Raw genomic sequence first — 27,318 nt, forward strand, 5'->3', positions numbered from 1 at the left:
ACATCACAAGAAGCTTTACTGGCATATTTGCTTTATTGTTAACAAGTGCCAAATTAGCATTAGGTGGTGATTTACATTTATTAATTAAAACAGAACTGACACTTTAAAATAAACATAATATACAAAATAAGAGGCAAAAAAATCAAGGAATTCTGGCAAAAAAAACAACTCACTGGATGGTCACAAACAAATATTCCATGTATTGAGGCGCAAGGCAAACATAATAAATGCAATGGTGAAAAAATTAATCACGTCCAACACATGAATGAACACGCGATTTAAAAACACAGAACATTAATAAATAAACTTATGAAGGGAAACATTTAAGTGTCCTATGAAGGATGAACACCAAGAGTTAAAGCAATCATATAAAGTAGGTTTTGTAACAGTTGTACTGTACTCAGCATTTTACCGATCCCACCCAAATCCATTCATGGCTGTGCCAGAAAGCCAAACTGAAATACAGAACTATAGTAAACCACACACTTCTCTTTAGAATGTGTGTTCAGTATTCAGACATATTAAACTGAGCATTTGATTTGCAGACTCAAATGTTTAAATTAGGAAAATATAATTTCCCTATTGATTATTTTTGTAAAGAACAAACACCTATTAAGAGAAAATATGAAGAAGCTGTTTTCTGGCAAGCTGAAGTAGAATGGAACTGAATAGGATCCTCCAGAAATGTATATTATTCTGGACTGATGTAACACCAAAAAACCAAACCCAAAACAAACCAAAAAATTAACTAGTATGCAAGAGTAATCTCTTATACTGTGAATACTGGAACGAAAATATCAACCAAGTAACTACTGAATTCAGCTAATGAAGTCTTTTACCTAACACTTCTTCCAACAACACAATTAGGTCACTCAAACCTTACTTAGCAAGATGGAAAAAAAACCAACCAAATCAACCAGCAACAAAACAATCACAAGTTGGAATAAGCTGTACTTGAAAGGCAATTAAACTATTTTCACCAGTCACTGAAACAAATTTTACCAAAGATGAAGATTCCACCTTCTCAAACAACCCATTTAACTATTCATAGCTTAGTCAAACTGGATAGAAGTAAAATTGAAAAAAGTGCTCTTACTAAACACAATTTCTTCAGCCAAGATTAAAAACACTCATAACAGGTTTGTTCTTTGCAGACATACAAAGTCTATGTGATGGAAACTAGCACTTCTTGCGACCTTTGTAATACATAGACAATACCATTCTATTTTATATGCAGACTGTTCACACAGTCTACATCAGTGTGCACGTATCTTGTTTATTTAAAGTACTGCAGTCATACCTCCTCCCACCGCCTTGGTAAGCGGGCATCACAGAAATGCTCTCCCTGCATTTCAGGCACCAGCTCTCAGCTGTGATGGCGAATTAGGAGCTAGACCCTTGCAAATGACAGAGCACTTCCATGATGCATAAAGCCTGGGTCAGGTGTTACAATACACCCTGTGCCTTCCCCTCTTGTGAAGGCACAGGATGTGTGGCTGCACTGGAGCAGCTGCTGCCCCAGCATGCAGGAGAGGCTCAGAGCTGGAGCACCGAGGAGAGCTCCCCCTGCCTGATGCCCTCCCAGCCAGGGAACGCTCAGGTGGAGCATTCCCCCTCCCTCCAGGGAGTTCAAGGGCTCTTTGAGTCTCTTTGGCAAATTTGAAAAATTCTGCCTATATGTTCATTTCATAGTTACAACCTGAAATGGGGGTGAAGCCCTTCCCTGTGCCCACCTCCCTGCAGTGGTGTGTAAGACTAACTATTCATATAAATACATATTTTAATTGCTGCATATTTGGAGATTCCAGTTCTGAAACTACCTAGGGTGTGGGCATCATGCATAAATATAAGCCTGTGTAAGGTACATCATATAGCAATTAAGCTTTAATGCTATGCTGTTTTTACTATTGAAGCTAGAATTTTTCATAACTCCATTGCACTTTTATCAGCATAGTTCCAATGATCTTGCACTACTTCCTGGCACAGAGAGGTCCTTTGTAAAAGAGAAAATCACGAAAGTAGAATGGGAATGCAAACTCCCTCAGGCCAAACATCAAAACCAGCCTCTTCTTGTTTCTTTAAATGGAATTTTACTGTTGACCTTTTACCCCCCCACCTTCTTTAAAGAATGGAAGAACCTTAGTAAGAACATTAGGAAGAGAAAATGGCAGACAGTCAATCTGTCATTGGGTTATACATTTGTATGGGAATCATCACAACGATTGCATCACTAAATTTCACTATAAACAGACAGTGCATAGTTCATACTTTTTCCTCCCATGAAAACCAAGGCATAAGGGTGTGGAGAAGACTAGTATATTACATGTGTCAGGAAATTCCCAAATTTAATTTATTGGTGATCTGTATCCAAACCCTCTTGCCCTAAAGATTGAAAATTCAGTCCAACTCCCTGAACTTTTTTTCTTTAAAAATAACAAAATTGTTTCCCACATTCGCTTCTTTGGGGATGTTATGAAAACCAATCCACTGTTTTGTACAAACATCCACTGAGATGGAATTACAGCGATCTGTGCTGATACCTTGAGTAATACAGGCTAGGGTCTGTAACATCACAGACTTCAGAAACCTATGTCATTCAGTAACAAAACCAGTTGATAAACACAAAACATATTGGGCCTTGTAAGTCTTACCATACAGCACCAAACTACACAGTCAAAAAGAATTTCATTGTCTGCTTATATTTACTGTGGATTACAACACATACACATTATCCAGTTTTACTATCAATAGTCAATTATGTTTCATAGACCTTCTTTTTAGGGCCAGATAAAAAGATCAGTCTTAAAAACCTTTTTTCTGTTCAGGTTAATTCCCTATCTAATCCTCATGATAAATCACATAAGTGTAAATGAAGCAAATGATGTGCTACTCAAGTAATTTACTAAATGCTGCATCGAAAGCAAAGAATCTCACAAACAGCTCACAAAGCAGGAAATACAGTAACTGTATGAGTATTGATTTGAAATTAGGAGATCTGCCACCTACAATTCAAAAGAGAAAGAGTCAATATGTTTTTTCCTACAGTTAAAATAATCCTGGAAAATCTGAAAGGTATTTAATGCTGTACTAAACATTCCCTTTGTAGAAAGCATTTTTAATAAATGGAAAAATGCATTTTCCAGCGGAAAGAAACTGCAAATTCATCAGGCAAGAGTAGATTCACTATCCAATCAAACCTATTCTGGACTGGTATCTTTGCTGTGGGACTCTCAGCTCACAATACATCAGTCTGCAGACCTCCATGGCCCAAGTCCTGGGCACATTTTCCAAAGCAGGCTTATCCTATGGAAGGAATGCAGAATTCCAGTTTTTCCAAATACAGACATGAATGTGCCATAACACGGATCCTAGAATCTAAACTCCTAGAAAATAAGCTGGCTAGGATTTGTCAGCTCTAAGTATCATTACCAGTCATCCATCCTATCATGCTCAGTAGCCAGTTTATACCAATTGTGAAAAGAGTACACTGAATGAAGGATAATTTATTTTAAAAAATTGTATAAAAAGTGCAAGACATTCACTGAACTAATTTCAAAACATCGATAGCTTGTGGCCTGCAACATGACTACATCGAGTTTCTTAAATCACTCACTCTTAGACTGGTATCTGCTTTGAAGTTGTTCTTCTTCCATCATGCTTTTGTCCAAATTTGGCCCATTGATAATCACAATTTTTGAGAATGTAAGCAACAATCATAATACTACCATGGAACACTACATTATATTTAAGTTGGAAAGAAATTAAATTAATTGAAACTAATGGTGTTTGTGAGCTGAAAGTACCAGTTTTTTGACAAAAAATGCATTTACCGTGGGAAAGGCACAGTTATTTCAGATTGTTCTGTCATGCCTAATGAAGATGGTGCAAGTACTTCAGAGCAAAACTTCACAAAATAAATTACAACATTAAGATACAAATTAAGTGATTTGGCTTGTGAATGGTTTTATTAGTAAATGTGTAATTTACTAATTTACTTTGTAATTAGTAAAAAACCCATCAACTTTGAGTCTCTCCCTTCTTCCCAATGGATTAATGTGAAGTCTATTACTAACTTGAAGAAACTGCTGTTTTGAGATCAGAAATACACAAAATTGCAAAAAAAAAAAAAAGTCAGGTATTGATAGCAGTGAAGCACAGTTACTCCCCTATGCATTCACATGTGTAAGCTGTGCTATTTTCACAGGAATAAGAATAAAAAAGACTCACTACATACATCAAGATCTACTGCTCTAATAGCATTCCTTTTTATATAACTATTTTTTTCTTTTGGTATTGGATACATCAAGAAGGCTGTTTTCAAAATAAGAGTTCAACATTTAGGTAGGATAAGCACAGACTTCGACTTTGCTTGAGGAAATGAGGGAAAAGAAAAAAAACTAGGAGGACCTTTGGAAACAGGACAAAGCACAACACCTTTAGATATGCTAGGCATGGTGGAGCACAGGAGGAGGAAGACAAGTATTTTGAAACAAAAGGAACTTAATAAAATGAATAATAATAAAATTAATACCATATTTTTCCTTATAAACACATAAAAATATTAACATGTTTTTACTGAAAAACAGAACATTGAAAGCCACAAAAAGAAAATTTTGACTTTCTTCTTAGATGCAAAGAAAATTCTCAGGAAGTCTTTCCACTTTGATTCTTTAAAAATCCTAGGAAGCAACTGGAAAGTCCAATTAGTATACTACTATTAAAGACCTGAACTTTTTACACTTTTATCTAGGAATTTATAAGGAGTTCCTCATGTTGTTTTCACTTAGAACACAGCATCTAAGTTACTGTCACAGATGAAAGAAATGCCTCCACAGAGAAACTTTTGAAGCCCAAGTTGTTCATGGCTAGTTCCCCATAGGTAAGCATTACCCTACACAAGAGATTCAAAAAATCCTTTGCCTAGCAGGATTTACAAAGAAAAATAGCATTGAACCTCTTCTGCTACCTAAGTTACTTAAAGCATTTTTACCTTACTTTTAAATATTTTCAACAAACAGTAAAGAGTAATTCTTTGAATGGCACAGTTTTAGGTAGCTGCTATTTTATATACAGTATATATCATTGTTTATAAATAACTTTGTAACCAGAAGATTGCACTCAGAAAATTACAAAGTGATGTTTTGACTTTTGCAGCATGAATTCTAACTGGATGGAGTACTCAAGCTTTCCATGCACAGTACATAGCAGATGTTTCAATTTCTTGTTTTCTTTCTGTTGTAAAGAATGTGTTCACACAACCATTCTTCGAATTCCACACTCACAGCAGAACTTCGCCCATTCCACTGGATACTTTGTTCCACATTCATGGCAGAACTTGGACAACTGTACAGGTGAAATTCCTTCACTGCTTTTTGCACTTCCTCCATTCACTGAGGATGGGCAGTCTCCATTGTCATACCCAGTTTTCCCATCGGACCTGAAAATTCCCAAATGAAGAACATTCTCTGTAAATCAGTTCAGTATAACAATGTAAAATTATTATAATCCTTGCAATGAATATAGTTATTGTTACTGTCATTTTAATTCCTTCACTTCCTATATACAGTGGTATATTTCATATACAATGCTACCCAGGCTCCCACACATATCTCCAGATACCCACCTTCCCTGCAAGAAAATAAAAAACACCAGAATTTTAGGAGCAGGATCAAATATTTCGTTGACAACTTAAGATTACCTGGAGTGCTTGAAAACTTAAAACTTAGCTTGTCAAAAAAGGAAGACTAAACCAACAATACAATTTTCATTCTACCCTTTAAAAGGGCAAGACAATTTGTGTGCTTAGCATGCAGATTTAATTCACTTCCTACTGAAATAATATTTGGCTATTTTTTCAACAGCTCCCAAGCAGTTTTTCACATTTCCAACAGGGAAATGCACATATGAGACAGCTGATAAGAAAGGTGCACTGTCAGATGATAAACATGCAAAATATATTGAGCACCTTATACAAGCCAAATAATATTGATCATCTATTAACTGCAGAGAATAATACATTCCCTAACCTCTTTTGTAGGAGGTAATCCCCTTTAATGAAGGCTCTATCAATGACAAAGTCCACAAAGTCAAAAGCTACCTTAAGTGAAGGTCTGAATTACTAGTTTTCCTTCTGTTTGTCAAAGCACCCGTGCTCATGGCTCTTGCCACACCAGGAGGGGTTGATGTCCGGGTTTTTGTTGCGCCTCTGAAATAGAAGAAATATCTGATGCTTTATACACACACAGAGAAATACATACAAGAATATGCATGTTCAAATATATATGTATATATATACACATACATAAAAGTGCATCAATCTACACATTAGTTAACTGTATGAAAAATAACTCATTTCCTACCAACAGCAGACCGAGGATCTTCCTGTTCATTCATCTCACTTCCTAACAGGTAGATCCTGCATTATTGGTTGCTCAGTACATTCTAATGTCTACCTTGACAAATTGTAAGTCGCTTTTTAGGACTGGCAGGTCTTTTAGGAAAATAGACAGCAGATGACTGCAGGTTTTAATAGTTTAAGATCTGTAGAAAGGATATAATATTTTCAATACTTTGTGACCAATGTGAAGTGAGTGAACAAGACTTATTTTCTTCTCGGATAATGATGTAAATCCTTTTTGTTCAAAGAACAATTATATTTATGAATATAAATAGAAGAAGAAAGAAAGTGTATCCAGGTGGGCATTAGGGCCTCAATTTTTTCTAAACTGTCACAGTGTTCATGAAGTTGGGATCAATAGTATGACCACACAGATATGGAAACTGCTCCCCTCAGGACTCATGAGTATTATGAGAAGTCAGTATACAATGATCAGCACATCCCAAACACTGAGAACATCTTGCTGCTGGCTTTGATGAATACAGAAACACCAGAATACCCTGAAAAATCTGAGGAGTTCTAGAAAAATAAATTGGGAGGGGCATCATTTTATCATTAGTGATCAAGGACAGAAGTTTTCATCATTGCTCAAAAGAACTACAATTCACTGGGATTTCTTCTTCTTTGGCAAATTTTCAGACTATGACATCTTGTGCATGACCAAATCTTTCTGTTCTCATTCTTGAACACCAATGCGTAAATAAAATTTAAGTTGAGACTCACTCCAGGACATTAAAAAAAATTAAAACAAGACTCCATAAAAAAAATTAGTCACCAAGAGACCATTTGGTCCCTTCAGATAAACCTAACTGCTCCTTTAAGAATTATAAACTGTCTGGTCTTGGTTTGGTTTTCAAACCACATATAAGGAAATACATTCAACTCCAGTAACTTCAAATGCAACACTGACACAACTAAGGAACATGTAATAACTCCTTAATTATAGACATGCTGCATAAAACATTTCTCCCTTCATGTCATGCACATGGAATAAAGACAGCTTTTCAGCTCCTTCTATCACTTCAACCAGTGGAGAAGTGATAAAATAATTAAGCACAAAGGTGGAAATCAGCAACTAAATGCAAGATTATTTAAATTGAAATTATATCTAACTAAAGCATTCAAGTTTAACCTTCTCCATTAGTTTCCCTGTCTGGCCCCTTATTTTGCAAGGAGATTTTAAAGATGAACTTAATTGAAAAAAAATATTGTGCAGACTGAAAAGCACTACATCAGCTACATCAGAATTAAACTTAGTAGAAGTTTTGTCAGTCTTTCAGAAGTTACAGAATTCTAGAACAAAAGTTCTAAATGTAACCTAAGTTACACCGCTATGATGTACAGATGCTAAATACTCATTTTGTGCTATTTTCCCTATCTCATTATACAGCGAAGAGAGACCTTTGCTTATAACAGTGAAACTCATTAGAGGTCTATAGGAGAAAGACTGTAACTTTACCTGTTATGGAAGACAGAAAAGCATATAAAGAACAAATCAGCTGCACACACAGAAACATTATGGGATCATCATGGATCAGGGATGATCAGGCAATGAAGCTAAGAATAGAATTGTGTCTCAGTTCCTGTTTAGACAGCTTAAAGTAATTGGAAAACAAAAATTCAAAATTATTCCTGACTCAGTTTTCCCTGCATTTTCACCTTGGGATCAGCATACGACTTTTTCAAAACTAACAGCATTAATTTCTTAAATTGAAGTCTCTTCAGAGTTTACTTTGAATCAGTTCTGAACATCATGTTAGGAGTTCCGGATGTTTGAAAGAAATTGATGTGAAAACCAGTCCACTATTCTTCCCTGTATTTCAACTATCAAACACCCTTATCTCACTAAGTACTCTGAAAATTGACATGGTGCTTTTGTACTAGGTGTATACTAAATAAATTTCAGAGAAATCAGTGTCTTAATACAGCATTCAGGCCACTGACTGAGCTGGGGATGGCAGGACATTGAAATACTGAAAAGCCACATTCAAAGTGCACAGTCCACCCTGTATAAAGGAGGCAAAGTCTCATGAACAGATAAAACATGACTCATTAAAGGTTTAACTGGACATCTTCATTTCAAGATCGTTAAAAACAGCTTTCTGCATATTTCTGCAGTCTTTTTCCACAACAAGTTTTCTAAAAATATTGAAGAAGCCTAAAATACATTTTCAGACCAGAAACTTCCCTTCCGATCTTACATATTCTGTGATTTCTGACATTTTTGATGAGCAAATGAACACAAGGAGTAGGCTGCCATTGTCTACAACTTTACTCAGCCTAAATCTAGACATAAAATTAGCATCAGATTTCATGTATGTTTGGTGACAAATGTTGAAATTGCATCCTTAAGTAGCAATCTGATCTCTAGAGACACATGCCTTCCAACAAAGTCAGGTATTTTTGGTTATTTCAACTTGTCCCACCACAGCTTGTTTTTTTCTGATCTGCTCCATCTCTGCCTTTTCTATATCCTTGTCCACTTCTGTTGTTTTTCCTGTTTGGTTGGGTTTTGTGTTTTGTTTTTGAAAAGATACATAAATTCCTGCTCTACATTGTATCACATGAAGTATGAATAGAGCCGGACAGCAGATGAGGCTGTGTACGAATACCAGCTGGAATTCTTAAAATCTAGACATAATCCAAAGAAATTTATTATCCACTTTCTATTTTAAAAGAAGTAAGATTGAAAGTGACTTCCCTTCCTAAGGTAGCTCACGTTGTACATCTAGTTGAATTACCACTGCTTGCAAAATAAAAATCTGAAAGTAATTTGTAAAAGAAGCCTGTATTTTTCTATGCATGCATGTATGATTTGGTTGAATTCTATCATAAAACACTGATACATAAATCTTGCCTCTTAGACAGAGTGTTTTCAGATATCCTTGACGGCTGCCAGTGTTACCCATAACAGCTCATAGTTCTGTGCAAAGTCATAAATAACTTTCTGCTGACTAATGGCATGAGTCCCAAAGTCCAGAAACCTTTGCCATAAACTGCAACCATCCACACTGCTATGCTCAATTTAAGAAAGTTTAGGAACTATTCACACTTGCTGAATGCTGTTGGCATGCAATATACTGAATAACTTACTGCCAGGAAGGCAGATTTAATTCTTGAACTAAGTAGATACTTGAGTAACAACAGGATTGTATGAAGAGCAGAAGAAGTGCCTATAACTTTTAAAGAATTTTTCTTGAGAAGAAAAATCAAATCACTGCTCTATGGATAGGGCCTGTTTTAAGCAATTGTAATAATCCACAAAGCTAAATTTTCAACATCTTAATAATGTATTACAAAATGAAAAACTGAGCTAATTTTTGATGGTTCACAGGATTTATAACTCTAACCAACAACTCATGCAAAGGAGCAAATAAAAACAAAGAAATTCTGTTTGTCTAAGAAGAGCTCCCATTCCTTTTACTGTTTTTGATTCTTCAAAACCAAAGCCCCTGTCTCAAAGATACTATAGCTTTGGTTACAGCTTTAAGAGATTCAGACACATTTCTACTATGTAAAGCAATATATTCCATGTATGTGCCACATAATTCATTACTTATTTCTCTTTCAGAATATTAAAACACAGTCTATTTGTATTTGGCATCTTCCAAAATACAACAAAGGCTTAACTACAATTTAGTATCTATTTCCTTTTTAAAAGGTTAGAATAATTGGAATAACCTTCCTTCCAAACTTAGATCTTATAAAGACTTCTGAATATTCAGAAATTTTATATGAGGTAAGTTGGACTTAACCAAAGACTTTACCTTTCATTACAAAGTCTGCCTTCCTCATATTTTTGGACCATCACAGCTACCTTACAGATGTAGGAGTTAGAGAAATATTTGACCTTAAGAGAATAAAATTACAATTTTACTTTGTCAAAAACCAGTATAGTTATCAGGCATAAATGCTTACTTCAGCTTTGCACCATGCAAATCAGTTTTATCTTGGGTTTAGAAAGGTAAATTACTTTTAATCTGTAATCAAGACGCAAATTTGTTACTTTTAATCTGTAATCAAGCACTGACAGAAGAAATCAAATCTGAGGGAAACCTTCATCTACCCTGTCCTATGAAGCTGTTTACCTCTGATACTAATGATATCATCTACTCCTCTCCCACAGCATTTATATGGAAGACATACTGGGAACCTGATTTTCGTCAAGGACACACTTTTCTCCTCAGGAGAAACATTTTTGCAAATCAGATAAACCACACTGATTTGTAATACTCACTTCTTTACAGGCAACAACTCATCTGGCCTTTTGATGGTACTGTCTGTTTTTGTATCAGTGTCATAAAACCTTTGTACATCTCTTCCAGCTCGCAGTGGTGGGCCTAACTTGTCCATCTTACTATTAAAATATATAAAGGGGTGCTCATAAGGACAGTGCTATATTGCTATTCAAGTTACGCAAAAAAAGAAATTAAAAATACTCACAATTCAATATTTGTATTACCAAAGAAATCCCATTAACTTAAAACAAAAAAAAGGTAAAAATCAGACTTTAATTATCCAGCAAGCAAAATGGTTTCTTCTTGCTTTGATGAGGAATGGATTTCGTAGACATTGGATTAGGTTTCCAATAAATTTTTAAAAATTCTTTTTCAAACAAAACACTAATGCCAGTTATTCTCAAACTCTGCACAATATATTCACATTTCGTTTCTTTAAAGAACAGCTTCCATGATGTCATACAACACATCTAGAAAAGGGGGCTCATAATTACAAGTCATAATAAATTTAAACATTAGAAATGTTTAACAGATATATACATGCAACTCTAGAATTAGCAAGATGAAAATTGTTTTCCTTTTTCTTTTTTTTTAATTTGTAAAGGCAGAATAGAGGACAGCCTGAAAGAAACCCAGCTTTGTTTCAACAGCAAAAACCCCATTCAAAATAGATAGTACTATACACACAATCAATACTTTAACACTTCTTTTTTTTAGTATTATGGATAACATTTCCAAACCAAAAAAAAAGTCAAAAATCAAATTTTAAAAACATTTTTAAAAAAGGCAACCAACAAAATAATAATAAAAAATTCCTCACATCATCATAAGGAAAACTTCCAGCTTTTCAGAAATCACAACTTAGATTAGAAAATCAGATCTTCAAGTTAAGTTCTGCATTTTTATCATCTTATCATCATAAAGTAAAACCTACAAATAGCCTCCCAAACAGATGTTCTAGTTCAAACTAATCAACTCCTGTTTGACCCAATACATACTCTTTACATACTCCCAAGAAACTGAGAAGCAAGACTGAGGTCTTTGATACTGCAAGACACATACTCCAACCTAACAGGATTTTCTTAGTTATTTTTGAACTTTAACAAATTATCAACATAATCTGTGAACTCCAGGCATATACTGAGTAGGACATCAAAGAAATATCCTAGAAGTCATCATAATACTGTCAAAACAAAGCACTACAGTATTCTTTCACAGCTTAACAAAACCAAAAACCCCAAGTTGAAAGCCCTTTCACATTCTGATGAAAAAAAAAGCATGACTACAGGAATCTTTTGAAATGCAAAGATCTTGAAGACAACTACTTACATATCTTGATTTAATTGAACAAAGCCCTGTAATTTACAGTCTTCATAAAAGGAACAAACCGCTTTAAAAAGATAATGTTTCTAAAGGTTACAAATGCTTTATGGCAAACACGTAAGTGGAATTTAAAATTTACTGTTATTGATTTGGTGTGCTGTTCATATTGTATTTCAGCTGTAAGAAAGTAGCAGATGTGTCACTAGCAGACATGATTCCCAGGAAGAAAACATTAACATTAAAATGTAGGTTTCATCCCCAAAATAAAACAAAAATTAAAAATTAAGTTCTAAGGGTTCATTTGCCATATTAAAAAATATAATTTCCAAGTCCCATTAAAAAAAGAAAACAATCAAATATAACTGTTCACAAATGAAATGTGTACAGACAATCTGTACACACAAAAGATCCCTGTCTGGCCACAAACAATGTCAGGTTCTGATGGGCAAAACAGTTTACATGTGGGTGTGGGGTTCACCTGTTTGCTTACCCTCAGGTTAGGAAGAACCTACCCAATTTTTATTCCTGAACATCTGATTCATACTGGAACGACTGTCTGTGTCCTTACTCTCTCCAGGCAGAAAAAGAAAACTCACAGCAGAACTCAGCTGACACATCCTGATCTACATGTACAAAGTAAGCCTGACTGGCACTACTAACACAGCTTGTGTTGATGATACTGTGCTGTGTTCTCTCAGCAGTCCTTTACTTGGGGAGCAGAATGGGAGAATTCATTTTTTTTTTAAAAAGGACACTGCACAGTGAAAATAACTTACAATAACTGAGGTCATAAGTTAGGGTTCCACTCCTGCCCATACAGAGTAAAAGTGCTTGCTGTTGCGGTGATGCTGCACACGAGGTTTACAGGCGAGGATTCATAGTGAGGGTTCCACTCCTGCCCGTACACAGTAAAAGTGCCTGCTGCTGCTGCTGCTGCTGTTGCTGCGGTGCTGCACACGAGCTTTACACGCCACGGATGGGTAATTCCGAGCTCCCTCCCTGGACCGAACGCCCCGGGCCCGGCCCGCGCTGCGCCAGCGCCACCTGCCGGGCGCGGGCGGCACTACGCGCTCAGCACAGCGCCCCCTGCGGTCGCTCCGCGCGTCCCTGCACGAGCAGCGACCACGGCCCAATAGAAGGCAGCGGTGTCCCCAACACTTGGTACACAGAATTCATCCTTCATATTGCACAATAGAATTGTAATTCTACTGTTAAGCCCTTCTTCTATTACGTCTCTGGGAAAATCCAGAATTACAAGAATCTGGGCAAAGATAGAAGGTTGCACACTGAAGTAATATCTAAAAAACCACTGAAGTTACAGCTTCCCTTACTGCAACCTGCAGGAATTGTTTCTTACAGGAAAACCTGGAATTTAACCTGGTCAAAATAACGTGTGTAGGCTCTTTAATATTTGTTAAGGAGAAAATAAAAAAGTTATTTCCTAGCATTCCATTTAAAAGATTGCCATTAAAAATAACCCCACACAACACTGCTCAGCAAATTGTTTCACTAACAATTCAAAAGAGCACAACATCTTATTCTCCAGCATAAGCTCTGTCTGACTTCAGTGTAACAGAATCCCAGATCTCACACTAAGGCTTCATTCTACTGGTTAAATCATAAATGTAGTAAAAGAAATAAATCTTATTTAATCCTACTGAAGGGTAATGTTCAGAAGTTGTTCTATTCTAGAACGTAATTCTAGTTGCATTTATCTATACCCTAAATTATAAGATGTTTTAATGTTTAAAATCTGTCACTGCAGTATTAATTATTTTCACTCTCATGCAGGATATTGACTGTTAGCATCTCTATCCCTGCTTTGGTATAATTTTGTAGGTATTTCAACAGAACCCAACGTATTTCCCCCTCATGCCCCAATACTAAGGCAGAAGTTGAGATGATTAAGGTCAAAATTGTCACCAGTGACCAATCTGACAAATCTAATTTTTTCATGATGTAACTGGCTCCTACACCTCTTTGCTTCAATATAACTTCTGACAAATTTGTCCCCAGAAGTGAATACAATGAAGCTAAAAAAAGAAATGCCAGGTCACAGATATAACACTTAGGAAGGAGGCACATGCAACAGCCATCTGTGGAAGATTGGTTAGTATGAGCAGCAAATGCCGTAAGGGCAAGTTGGAAAACAGAAGACAACAAGTTTTTTAGAGCAATACGAAGGACTGCAGGCAGAAACACACTCATCACACTCATACTCTTAAAATCTGGAAATTCTGTAGGCAATTGAGGTTGTAAGCCAAGCTAACACTTACTGTCTTTCAGCAGAGATCATTATCTGAGAGCTGTGCCAGCCAGAAGCCATCTATTTGCACTTAGCAGAATACATAAACAGGGAGAACCCGGGCAAACATCTCCCCAGCTGCTATTTGGCTTCATTGTGTCACAGATTCTTCTCCAAGCAACAGAGGAGAAGATGGAAGACTACTGAAAACAAAGTCCAGTAAGCAACTGTGGAAAATTGCCAGATTTATAATGTCAAGAAACAGAGATGCTGTAAGTTTGTGGAGAATTCATAAGGCTGTCTGAGCACAAATGTGAGCTAAGCCACTTGTTTATCTTGCACTGGGCTGGAGCAAGGCTTAACAACTGAATGATGCTGGGGTGAGGCAGAGGTCTCACAGCCCAATGGTATCTCAGTGAAGCACAGGAGTGCACCCAGACCTTGGTATCAGCCTCACTCCACCTTAGCCATGCACAACCAGCCTCTGTAACAAACCTGCTCCTTTGGGAAGATGATGTGAGGTGGTAACATGCTGACAGGAGTAATGTCAGGTGGTCTTCACTACTCCCTCACCTGGGTGGAGGATGATACTGAATTATTAGGGATCTGTGCTGCCTTTGTTACAACCAATTCAGCCAAAGGTATCCAAAGGTAATTAATATATAGAAAAAATGCACCCAGCAATATGAAAATGAGAAAAAAGCTGCTTCTCCACCAACTAGGATCACAGTAACTGGTAAGCAATTATATTTGACTATAGTCATACCTCCACTTTTCCAAAAAGTCTAAAATTAGTATTTGAAATCCTCCATTTTTAGAGTATGAGAACATGACCTTACTTCATAGACAACGGCCTTGCTTCTCCCTCCCCTCCCCAAAGCAGGGATGACTCTCTGGCAAGATTTGTGCCTCTGGCTGCATCAAGAGTATAGCTGGGAACAGTTATACAACATTTTGTGGATCTACTGTATTTATCACCAGCAATCTAACAAGAGTCAATGATCTGCTGCTTCAATAAGCTACATTATATGTGAATCTGGAATTGCAAAAGTTCTTATTGAACATAACCAGCCATAGTGCCTAACTGGTTATGATCAGAAATTAAGCCAAGCTGCACTCAGCCCCTCTGATCTCTGAGGAACAGCTGGAACATAAGAGGGTTTGTTTTCTACTGAATTTCATATGCTTATTGCAAAACAACTGACTGGTAAAATTACAGAGAACTTCCTTGTTAACAAGTGAAGACCAAAATTGCTGCATCCTCACTGACAAATACAGACTTCAATCAGGAATGTTCAACAGGAAAAAACCTTTCCCAGACAGCTGGGTTACACTACTGGATTCAGAAACATGCATTCAAATTAGTTCAGCTGACTTTTTTTACTGTGATTTGCAGACCTGCTTGCTTGCCACTCATCAGTAGGTGCTAATTCAACTTGTAAAAAATGGAGAAATAAAGAAAATCAGTGAGCAAGGGCCTGAGATTTTCTGACAGTCACAGCACAGATGCCTAAAAATGGTTGTGAAGCTGACCAAAGACTAGTGAGACACCAGGAGAGGGGGGAAATAAAAAAAGAAAGACATCTGTCAACCTCATGGACTCTACATGTGACCTGTGTCTGAAAGAGTTATCATGAGTAGACAGAGCAGGGAGGGACAGAATTGAATCCTGATCCGACAGGACATTAGGAGGGAAGCATGACAGAGCTGTAATTCATATTCATGCATAACCTGTAAAATTTAAGAGTGATCAATTAAAAATCTCTAGTTTTGTGTAACTGTTGTCCAACCCCAAGAGTTTTCAAAATGTCCTTTTAATTCCTCATGAGCTTAAGACATTGGTTTTCTTTGCATTATACTGTCTTCATCAATTGGATACTCATTTTTATAGAAATAAATCTTTTTCAATCACCAATGTTACAACTGCAATCACTTCCTTTTATGTTTTGTGTTCTCAGTGCTCCTTAGTGCTCTTCAAACTTCTGCAGAATTGCACTACTTTTCTTCAATCCCCTCCAGAGATTTCTCTATGACATGCTGTGAAATGTCTACCCCTCCAGCAAAGCATGAGTCACAGCCTTGATCACACCAGCACTTACACTGAACACCAATAATCTTCATGTAGCACTTCTTGCTGCTGTAAGTGCACTGGTTTTGTCTTATTTGTGCTCATTCATTTGCTGCCTCTCAGGAAAGGGAAAAGAGAAAGTCTCCATCCTTTTGTGCTAAGAGAGAAGATCCTGTCACAATTGCCTTGTAGTCTATGGCAGAAACCTCTTATATTTCCATGCAGTGTAGGAAATTATGCCTAATGTTTTCTGCTTTTTTAAGACCCCTCACTTTCACCAAGAAAAAATTCATTACTCCAACCACCTCTGCCTATTCTGTCATTTTTAGTATATTTTATTTTTATCTCTTGATGTCCTTTGTTGTTATATCAACTTGATAAAACCTTTGCCTTCTCCAATGTTCCTTAAACATTAGCTATATTTACAGATAAAGGATTAATACAAAACACTGTACTTCTGAAGCTTATAGGAAAAAAAATAAAAAGTAAGTGAAACAAACCACAGAGACTTCTAGAACTAGAACAGCATAAATATGAAATAAAGCACAAATGCCAACATTAGATGGAACTCACCCTGCCTGTGGGTTCACCGTTCCCGGTGAGTTTTTATGAGCTGGTGATAACGTCTGAATTTTGCTCCCACTGGATCCAGATGAAGACAGTGCTTTACTTGAAGAGACACCTTGCAGTTGAAAAGCAAGCATAAAAATATAAAGAAAATGTAAGATTTTGCTGTTGAAATTATACAATTTATTTAAAAAAATTAATTGCAAAATTCAAAACAAGAGTTTTAGAAATACAGAGATATGAATCAGTATCAAGATAATACAAAAAAAAAGTTTCAAGAAATGTACAGAAAATATGTAATTGAGATATAGTATTTTATTCTAAGGAAACATACTGTATCTCAATTACTTGCTCAGGAAAAAAGGGGGAAGAAAAGTCAAAGTATGTACAAATAGAACGTGTTTGATATCCAATGATATCTGAAACCCAAATTAGACTGCTGTTTGCATCATTCTAATATACATGCCTTGACTATGTATTTTCACCAATTTATGATCATATTCAGCAGACAAATTAGTTCCAGAATTAAGCATGAGGGAGATCAGTTTTCGATACAATCATGCATTACTACCCCAAATGATTTTTCATATCCAATTCAGAAAAAAAAAAAAGACACGGTATATAAACCAGAATCCTAAGTGCTCAAGAGTCTTTTTAGATAGATGGCAATCAATGCCCCTTCCAAATTTATTCTAAATGAGATTTTACAGACCACTATATCAAATAAATGATCAATTTTTACTGCATAGTTTGAGAATTATTATTTAGAAAAGACATGGAACAATTCATAACATCCATTTCATACCTACAACGGTTTTGCTAACACCACTTGGCTGTGGTAAGCGTGACGATGGTGATGGTGTGGATCCTACAGAAGGCATCTTCTTAACTGGAGCAGGTTTGTACTGTAACAAAATACAACCTAGAAATTTAAGCAATTAAATCAAGCTATCTATATAACACAACAGGTAGTTCTTTCAGGTACTGAGGGAGAACAGAGGATGATTTCCTACCAGGTAACCTGTTTCTGGTATGGGAACATGCAAATGGTTTCTGATAGTCAGTTTTCTAATGCTTACAGATGATACTAGCAGGAAACATTCCCTAACTTAGTGGCTTTGTTAAGATTAAAAGAATCATCTCATTACCAATTAATTTAAAAGCGAATACTCAAAGGTAGAATTATTTTTGTGTTTCAAATCCAAATCTTACTTTCACCTGTGGTCTGGACTAGTCCCTGCACTAATTCAAAATACTGTGTAATACACCTGAATCCTTCTAAAGCCTCTAATTAGCCACAATACTGCTGTCAGTTGTCCTGTAGTCAGGTACCTTTGTTTGCCCCTTAAGCAAGTCTTCAACTGAATTTAGAAACTAGCACAACAGAAATTCAACTTCTTTTACAAAAACTGCATCTCTATTTCCTCCTGCTATCTTTACTTGTCATTTACACATTTCTCAATTACATTTATCACTGGTTTTATTTTGCAGCTGCTGCCATCTGACTTATGGATCCCTGCAGTTTAAGAAAGCAAAAGCCTCATCTATGCTTCGTGTCTAATTTCAGTGAGTGCAAATAATAAAATTACAGAATTAAACAGTTCATTCTTTTTAAAAGTAACACACTATTTAACCAGCTTAATTTGATATTGAATGCAAGTTACAAGTTAAGAAAAGTGTTATAGCTCACCTGAGTTCGAGTAGGAAGCTTCCCTTTGGTATCAGCTGCCAGTTTTCCCTTATTAGTAATACGTGCAGCTTGCTCCTTACAGAAATTGATGTGCCTGTCAGCTGCATTTTCATTAAATCTCCTCTGACAGTATGGACACTGAATGTAATCTTAAAAACATAGAAATATAACATTAATGATCTGTTTTAAACATGGTAGTGTTTTAAAGTCTTTTAAAGACCAGCCTCCCTTGCAGGGGAAATGATGGCTTTTTGAATCTGAAAATGAAATACAGATTGCTAGGTAAAAGGATATTCTCATTTGATGGATAAGAGTAGCTGAGGATTAGAAATAACCTAAGCAAAATCAGAAACACTTTAAGTGATGCTATTCTGCAGAGAAGGTAGCCAAAGAGGTAAAGGGACATGGCACAGAGAGCAGCTGGAAGGAAGTAGAGAAGAAGCTAAACAAACAAACAATCAAAAAAAATCACAAACAGTTCAGTTTGTTCAAGATAAGGGAATACACTAAAACCTTTCCCACACAAGCAGAAAAAGACAACAAATCTGTTTCCTCTGACAAATTTGAAAGAATTGAGAAATACTAACTGCAATACTGGAAGTGGTCATTATAAAAAAAATCAGAAATTTAACAAATAAAAAGAATCAGAAGAAAATCAGCCAAAATAAGGAGCTATCTCTAGAGATATGCAAAAGAAAGTAACTGGTGGCCACGTTACCTCTGCAAGATTAATTTAGTCACATTGCAATCAGTATTACATACAGGAAATATTACTCTCATTGGGGAAAAAACAGAAAGGGCTACAGAAATGCCTAAAATATTAAAAGATACACAGTTGTTTGAAACTGTAGTCTAAACATATCATTTTCCAAGGGCACTATATTTTAAGGTGTGTATTTCCAGCATACTGATGATGTATTTCAATGCCCAGATATATTAATGCTGCATGCCCCAGATTAGACCATTCAAAACCATGCAAGCATCAAAAAAGCTTGACACCGGTAAAGCAGGTTAAATTAGTGTATTTCTAGGTCATTTTAGAAACGTAATTGAAGAAAATGAGATTAAATTCAACAGTCATTGTCTCCAAAATTACAATTAGGTATAATAAAATCTAAAATAGGTTTTGGATTACATGTTACTAGTCCAAATGCAGTAGATCTGGCTTAAATACTTGTTCCTTTAAATATTTATAAACAGTTTTGAGTAAGTTAAATGACGTAATGGCCATCAAACCACAAACTGTGACCCTAGAAGTGTGAGCTAAGTACAGAGGAAGAACACAGAGAAGTATGGGAATCTCATGGGGTAACAACAATGATTTTTTATTTATTTATTTTACATATACTCTACTACTGCCAGAACACTTGAACATCAACTACACCTTAAGAGACAAAAAATCAGAAACAGAACTGTAATAGCTATGTAGTCAAACAAAAATTATTCAAAAGAAACTAAAAGAAAAAGAAAAAAAAATTAAGCAGCTGTGAAAGCCCCTAGATAATATGCCATTTCTGGCTAGTGCAGAGCTCAATTTCTGCAGAAAACTTTCAAAGCCCACAAATGTATCAGACTAGAGAGGATGAATGTATACTTTCAGGAATCAAGAATTGTATCTTCATCCTTTTGTAAAACATATAGTGCCAGTCAGACACTTGGCTCTCTGAAAGTACTGCTCATACTGTCCATAAGAGCCTCTAGGATTCAATGTAAGCTTTATAAAACAAAAATTAATCAAAATTAATTTGTAATTAATTTGAGCAGTACACATACACAGTCAAGCTCAGGGTGACTTAAGGTCCTTAATCTGAGGCCATTCTGCACTTCCTCAGAAAAAGTGGAAGAGGAGATGAAAGAAGCAGCAATACTTGCCAGCTCAGAGCAGTTAAGTCGAAAGTATGAATATGAGACTCTTTCCATTTAAATGAAAAAGCCTTGCTGCTTGTTAGAGACAAGCATGCCCAAGACAGAGCTGAGTAGGAGAGGAGGGATACACATGGTATGTTCACAATATTCCCACTCCTACATGATGAGTAGAAAAGGAGCATCAGTAGCAGCTCCTACTCTATTTGTAAGAAGGATAAGCACTGATCATTTTGTGAATGGTCTCTTCATTCCAGGTTTCCTCTTCCTAAGTCTAACCCACTGCAGTAGGATTGAAGCAAGGAGACTAACAGCTAAAACTAGACAGATTGTAGATATGCTACATAGATTATTAGTGATTCTTTCCATGATCAAGCCTTGTGATTCTTATCCACAGCATTTGCTATTGGCTTTAAGATGGCCTTTGTAAAATTAGCTATATGGCTTTTCAGGATTGTGAGTACAAAATGCTGAGTAATACAGCCTCTTAGAATGAATGCATCATTACAATCCTGATGCTGGACTAACACATCTTCAGCAAAGAAACAGGGTAGGGAACACTTCACATCCTCACTTGACCACAGAGACAGGCAGAAGCAAACATATGTTTTTTCCCAATCCTTCTGGAAATAGCCATTCTGCTAATCAAATGGTTTAGCTCTTAGGACAAGAGGAAGAAATATATTATTCAGAAGTTAAATGAAAGGTATATTTCCTTCTCATTCACATCAAACTGCTTGAACACTTTACCCAGTCTCAGTTCAAAGATACCCAAGGACCATCCTGCCCTTGCTAACATGAACTCCACACATCTCACATACCAAAAACACGAGGCATTAAGGCATAAACTAAACCAAAAGTGAATTCAGCAAGAAATGGTAGAGATTACATTTGAAGAACACAAAAGTGCATTCCCACAATGTAAATATGTTGTGTGTGTCAGCTAATCAAAAAGGCAATCTGCTACTGCTGTGAGCACAAACACGGTATTAAACACTTTGTCCAGCCTGTGGTTTACAAGACAGTAGCAACCTGCAAATTTGCCCCAGCTATCTTCCCACACATTAAAAACAAAGTCACAGGCTTTGAAATCTACACAGCATGTAGATTACACAGCCAGACCCAAAGTCACAATCCAGCATCTGCACAGGGATAGTAAGTCATCTTCAAGAACCTGTGAATGTTGCATTCCAACAAATTTCTTTTCAATTCAAACTTCTTCGTCTAAACTTAAAGAAAAATCTCTAAGGAACTTGACTGTTTTACATACCAGGGTCATATGATGGTGGAGGTGGTGGAGGGAGTTTTCCACCGTCTTTGAGATTAAGTCCTTTGGCTGCTCGTATAGTTGCTATAAATTCCTCATGCTTTCGTCTCCAGTTAGAGGGTTTTTTGGGTGGTTCTGGCTAAGAGGCAAAAAAGAAAGCTTTCTATATTTGAAGTTTTTACTTGAAGCTAAGTATGCACCTTATTTTAGCACATAACATCATAGTTAAGATTTCTTCCAAATCTTAGTTGATCTATTAAAATGTATATATAGTATGCCTAAAATGCTCATATTCAGAGTAAATTATAACATACCCGTGGCTTAAGAGGTTTTACTGTGGGAATGTCAGTTCCTTCTGCTCTCTGTCGGCTGGAATCGAATGTCTTTCTTTTCTTGGCAGAAGTTTTTTGGCAAATGGGTCCATGCTTTTTCTGTAAGCAGAAGCAAAATAAAAGGAGAATACAGAACTTAGTTTTGAAAACAGAACTTATTGAACTTATTAACACATTACTTCCCTCTTTCTTGATAAAAAAAATTGCAAAAAACCCTCAACTCTTGATGAATAAGCTCAGACTGTTTTCCCTCAAACACTTATGCCAGCCACTACCCTTAAAACAGAACTACAGGAATTCACACATGTATATAGAGAGTCACAAAAATACATGTGATAATGAAGAAAAGTTGAAGGCATCTACATTTGCTCCTTGCACATAAAAACTGATTATAGGTAGGCAGCTTTTGCTGGCCATTTGAGTGGCAAAACAAATCACAGGTGTTTGAAGTTCATATTCACATTTAAGGACAGACTGATTTCTATTAACAATGGAGATTACAGTTTTGGATATGGCAAACAAAACACTTTATTTACTAGCAGAGACTTAAAACTGCAGAAGACAAGGATTGATTCTGTAACCCTAAAAAAGATGCTTTTAGAGGCTTGTATTTCAGAAAATGATGGGATCTTAAAAGAAAATTAAACCCCTTCTAAGGAGCTCCAAACCTGAGCCAACTGGAATCAGTCCTTACTTGGGAGGGGAAAAAACACAAAACCCCTACCAAAACAAAGCACCTAGATCTATTTTATTTAGCTATATTAAGTCCTGCTTAACTTTCATATCAGCTTATCAAATCTAAAAGACAACAGGGCTCACACCACTTACCAGCGCTGCTGGAAAGAAAGTTCTTCCACAAATCTTACATGGCAACAGATCTCCAGTTTGCACTGGAACCTCACCTTAAAAAAACCACAAAACATACTTCTTTAAGAAAATTTGATTAATGACTAAACATTATTTCAAAAAATGCTAACCTCATATACACTTAGCCATAATAACATTTGTTACTGTAAAAGTATACATCCTTGACTCATGCAGAGGCTACGCAGATGAGAAAGGCAAAAAATATACCAACGTCCTTAGGCACTTTTGGAAGCTGTCAGGCCAAGCAACACGTAACCAGCAATTCTGTTTATTTATAATACAAAACTCCACTCCCTTAAAAGGATGCATATCAATATGCAACTAAAAAAATCCCTTGTAGGTCCCAATGACAGCTCAAATACACACCAAGAATAAAGCTGGTTAGTGGGTATTTCTGTGTCTTTGGAAAAGATCAAATTTATTATCACATATAGAAAGGACACATTCCATTATTTATTTTGCTCTACTAAGATAAACTATTCCACTTTCTCTTGTAAAGAAAACAGTCTTGATGCTATTTTTACTATATATTTTATTCAGATTATTACTGATGGTTTACAGTATTTCTGATGTTGCTATTCAAGCACTGGTAACAAAAATGTAAACAGCGCATTTGACATACAGCAGATCCATAGAACCAGACAAAAGACCAACAAGTCTAAGTATCAAGGCCTATGCAAGCAAATATATTTACAGAGCATGGATTATGCAACAGAGTCATGGCAGAGAGGAAAAATTGCAGGGTTTCCCAATAAAAGTCATCTATTATACTTAGTAGTATACCAGAGGAATACAGGGATGTTTTTATATCATGTATACATCAAGAAAGAAGCAGCAAATTTGGATTATGTTTGAGATGTACTAGTAGCTTTCTCTGTACTCAATTTGACTATTGCAGACAATACAATTGCCTCTATTTACACCACATTAAAATAAAACCACTTCAAATTGACTTGTATTTTAGGTGAAACAGCATCTTAAACTAACAAAGTTATCAACATAGCAATGTTCATTGATTTGATCAGCTTTTGTTCCCAGCTTCCCAGTGGAAAACTGTTTTCCATCTAAGCATGCACACTTGCTAACTAAGTGTATTACCAGTCCTAAAAAAATAATTTAATTAAATATTTCATAGCAAACAAACTGATTCAGGTAGCCATGGTTCTCCTCACTGAAAACCTTTTTTGCCCAAATACAAAGATTAAAACTGAGTGAAATCTGTATTACCAATAAGCAATTATTGTTTATTTCTGATTATTTCAATTACTTAAAGCAAATTCATACCCAGTAACTAACTGTATGCAATGTAATAGTTGTATGAACATACTACGGAGCACAATGCATTTTAAGAATCATAAATCACATGAAAAGTGCAGTTTAAAACATTTAGTTCATACCTTTAATTAATTTATATACCTTTTCCATGTAGATATGAATACATCTCTCCTTACCACAGCACAGCAGGACTGCACTGTAACCAAGTTTTACAGTAACCAAGTTTTACAAATGGAAGCCATAATCAAGTTTCCTTTCGTACCATCTAAATATCTCTGCATTTAGATGTAACTACACAAGTACAAGAAGTAGGAAAAATGCAAAACATGCAGATGAATCTTGGTTTTTTTCTATTCTTGCATTTTAAGTGTGCTTGAATGCAATAAGGATTTACTATGAACTTGTTTTTTAACTGTATTTTTTCAAACTCTTTTTTAAGAAATCGTGTCTGAAATTTTTTCCATAGATCTGTTTTCTTAAATCCACAAGCCTGAGCTCATGAACACTGGTAAAAAGCTTAGATGGCTGGGAACCTGCCCTCACCACTGATCTGAATGAAGGGTAAGCAGCAATGATTTTAACCTTTTCTCGATTAGCCCACTCAAAAATACAAAATATGCACGGATTTGTTTATTTTATTACTTCATTCTTCAGAGTCCCTAGCACTCTTAAAAATAACCTACATCACTGCAAACTCACTTCTGCTAAAGAGTTCAACTTCTTTTTATGACATCATTCTGATACAACCTTCAGCTTTGCAGAAACAAGTGGGAGAGACATTTTCCAAAAATATGCAGTGACACTGTTTGTGTCTCCAATAAATTAGCTGAAATAAATCAGAATTAGTGGTCTTGACACAAGGTATAGAGTATGCGATTAAGAATTTGGCTGAGAAGAGAATTCTTTCAAATATCTGCCTTAGTAAAAGAAGCTACACATGGCACAGTTTTCTTCTGTGTTCTAGAATTTGAGCTGGTGTTTAAATTCCACATGAAAAGAGGCAGACTTGAGACCTGCTGACCTGAATGAGCAGTATTTACATGCGACATACCAAAGCACAAGGAAGCCAATTACCACTTAGTGCAGCTACATTTACAGAGCTGGATTTCCTCACAGCATTCCCACCTTCCCCTGGTGCTGGCAGGTAATCACATCTGCCTAGAGCTATTTCTACTGCCAACACCTCCCATGTAACACAAATCACTGACCCAAAGCACATAAGGAAGTTATTTTTAAAAAATGAAAGTTCCTGAAGTTTTGTTGAAAATGGGAAGCCAAGTGTCCTTTATGATGGGGCACACTCACCCCTTCAGCTTAATTCCTCTGTGATTTTCCTCGCTTTCAAAGCAAAAACACCCAAAAACCAAACAAATCAAAACCACAAAACCAGGAGTCCATGAGTCTTTCCTTACAGAAGGGTTAGTGTGGTGGTTGCCACAAGGGTTTTTGGGGTGATGGAAGAGACGAGATCCTTGATTCCATTACAGAAGGCTTGATTTATTATTTTATGATATATACATATACTATACTGTACTAAAAAAGAAAAAGAGAGTTTCCAGAAGCTGCTAAGCTAAGTAAGAAAAGTAAAGAATGATAACAAATGAGCTGGCCTTGACAAACTGCGAGAGCGAGCTCTGCTGTGACTGGTCACTGAACCAAAACATCCACACTGGACCAATCACAGATCCACCTGTTGCATTCCACAGCAGCAGACAATCTATTGTTTATGTCTTGTTGCTGAAACTCTCAGCTTCAGCAGGAAAAATCCTAAGAGAGGATTTTTCATAAAAGAAATGTCTGTGACAGGTTAGCAATGTTATCCACATGAAATTTGACAACTTAAAATTAAGGCATGTGAATAAAATTGTGAAAGTTGCAATTGAGTTAATTTTGGCTTTATCTTTTTTTTAAAGACATTTATGTGTGATATCTACTACAATTTTTTTCCTGAAAAAGTTAACTGAAATGGTTTTTATCTGGGATGCCCTGCAGAGAGGAGGTTAAGGGAAAAAAAAAAAAAGGAACACTCAAATCAAGAATCAGAAGGAAGATATGCTTGAGAAATTGGTCTGAGAATAGAAATTGGTAGTAAGATAGTGTCATGGCATTTTTCTTCAGTCTGTAAATTTGGCAACAATGCAGGCTTTTTAAAATCATTTTAGTCATACAGCAGCTACACTTCTTTTCCTTTTTATCAGCTTTAATACCACTAATCACCAGCAGTTTAGATGCTTGTATTAAACATGAATGAATATAGTTAACTTGGAGAAAGACTGAAATATTTATTACTGTTTACTAATCAAAACACATCTAGAGAAAAGATAACATTATCAAAATTGTTATGTGAATACCACAGAATACTGAGATTAGCTCAGAAGATAAGCTCAGAAGTTGCTGATCTTTACATCCTATTCTACTGCCTTCCTGAGACCAGGTCTCAGACAAAAACACAGTGAACAACCTACTATGATGCTGGGTATCCAACTTAACCAGACTGGAAGCTTATTAGCAGGACCACAATAAATCTTATCGTTCGTGTTTGTTAATTGCCCCTGTCAGGGCTCCTCCTCCTCCAGCTCTACTTCCAAATCACTGGGTTTGTACCTACACAAGTTACTGCACACATCCCTTCTGAGTATGGCTACTGTCTAGTTGCCTATACTTTCTCATCTTGAAGTTAGGAGTTCAGCTGTAAAGTCTGGGTGGACCACTAAGTCTGACAATACAGCTATACAGTATCACGGCGCTTTCAGAATTATAGATAAGCTCAGACTTCCTTGAAACCAAGATTTCAAGAGAACAACTTCATTCTTTCTCTTCTCTCATATTCAAATAGCACAATTGATTTACAGCAGAAAGGGCAAGCTGCCAGTTCTATTTATCTTTCTCAGTACAACGTGGGGACCCATCAATACATACCAGTTTGATCTGACACAGTCACAGCCATAGCTGTCACAGCGGCTTGTTCTTGATGTCATGTTTACAGAAAAAGGAGTTGTGTAAATAGACTTCACACTACATTGAGTAGAAGCCTCCAGTATCGCTGAATAACTGAAATTTTGTTACCCTTTTCTCATCTGGAGAGCTCTATATACCCAAGAATGTGGGTGAACTTAGATACAAATTGCAGAAAACAAGACTGCACTTTGTAACAGTATTTCATCAGGTTGTAAAATCTGAGTACCT

At 36.2% G+C, this 27,318-nt stretch overlaps 1 protein-coding gene across 1 annotated transcript; it reads right to left on the reverse strand.

Annotated features, from left to right (window-relative positions):
* ZC2HC1A (zinc finger C2HC-type containing 1A) lies at window positions 1-27,079 on the reverse strand. The gene is made up of 9 exons (XM_005426760.2): window positions 27,052-27,079; window positions 22,819-22,892; window positions 21,973-22,089; window positions 21,662-21,797; window positions 18,529-18,677; window positions 17,644-17,743; window positions 16,845-16,953; window positions 6,098-6,205; window positions 1-5,437 (listed from the first exon to the last, which is right to left on the reverse strand). The coding sequence occupies exons 1-9, from the start codon at window positions 27,077-27,079 to the stop codon at window positions 5,251-5,253; spliced, it is 1,008 nt and encodes a 335-aa protein (XP_005426817.1). The 3' UTR covers window positions 1-5,250.
* Between the last annotated feature and the right edge of the window lie 239 nt (window positions 27,080-27,318).

The sequence above is a fragment of the Geospiza fortis genome, unplaced genomic scaffold (assembly GCF_000277835.1).
Source record: "Geospiza fortis unplaced genomic scaffold, GeoFor_1.0 scaffold25, whole genome shotgun sequence".
NCBI lineage: Eukaryota > Metazoa > Chordata > Aves > Passeriformes > Thraupidae > Geospiza > Geospiza fortis.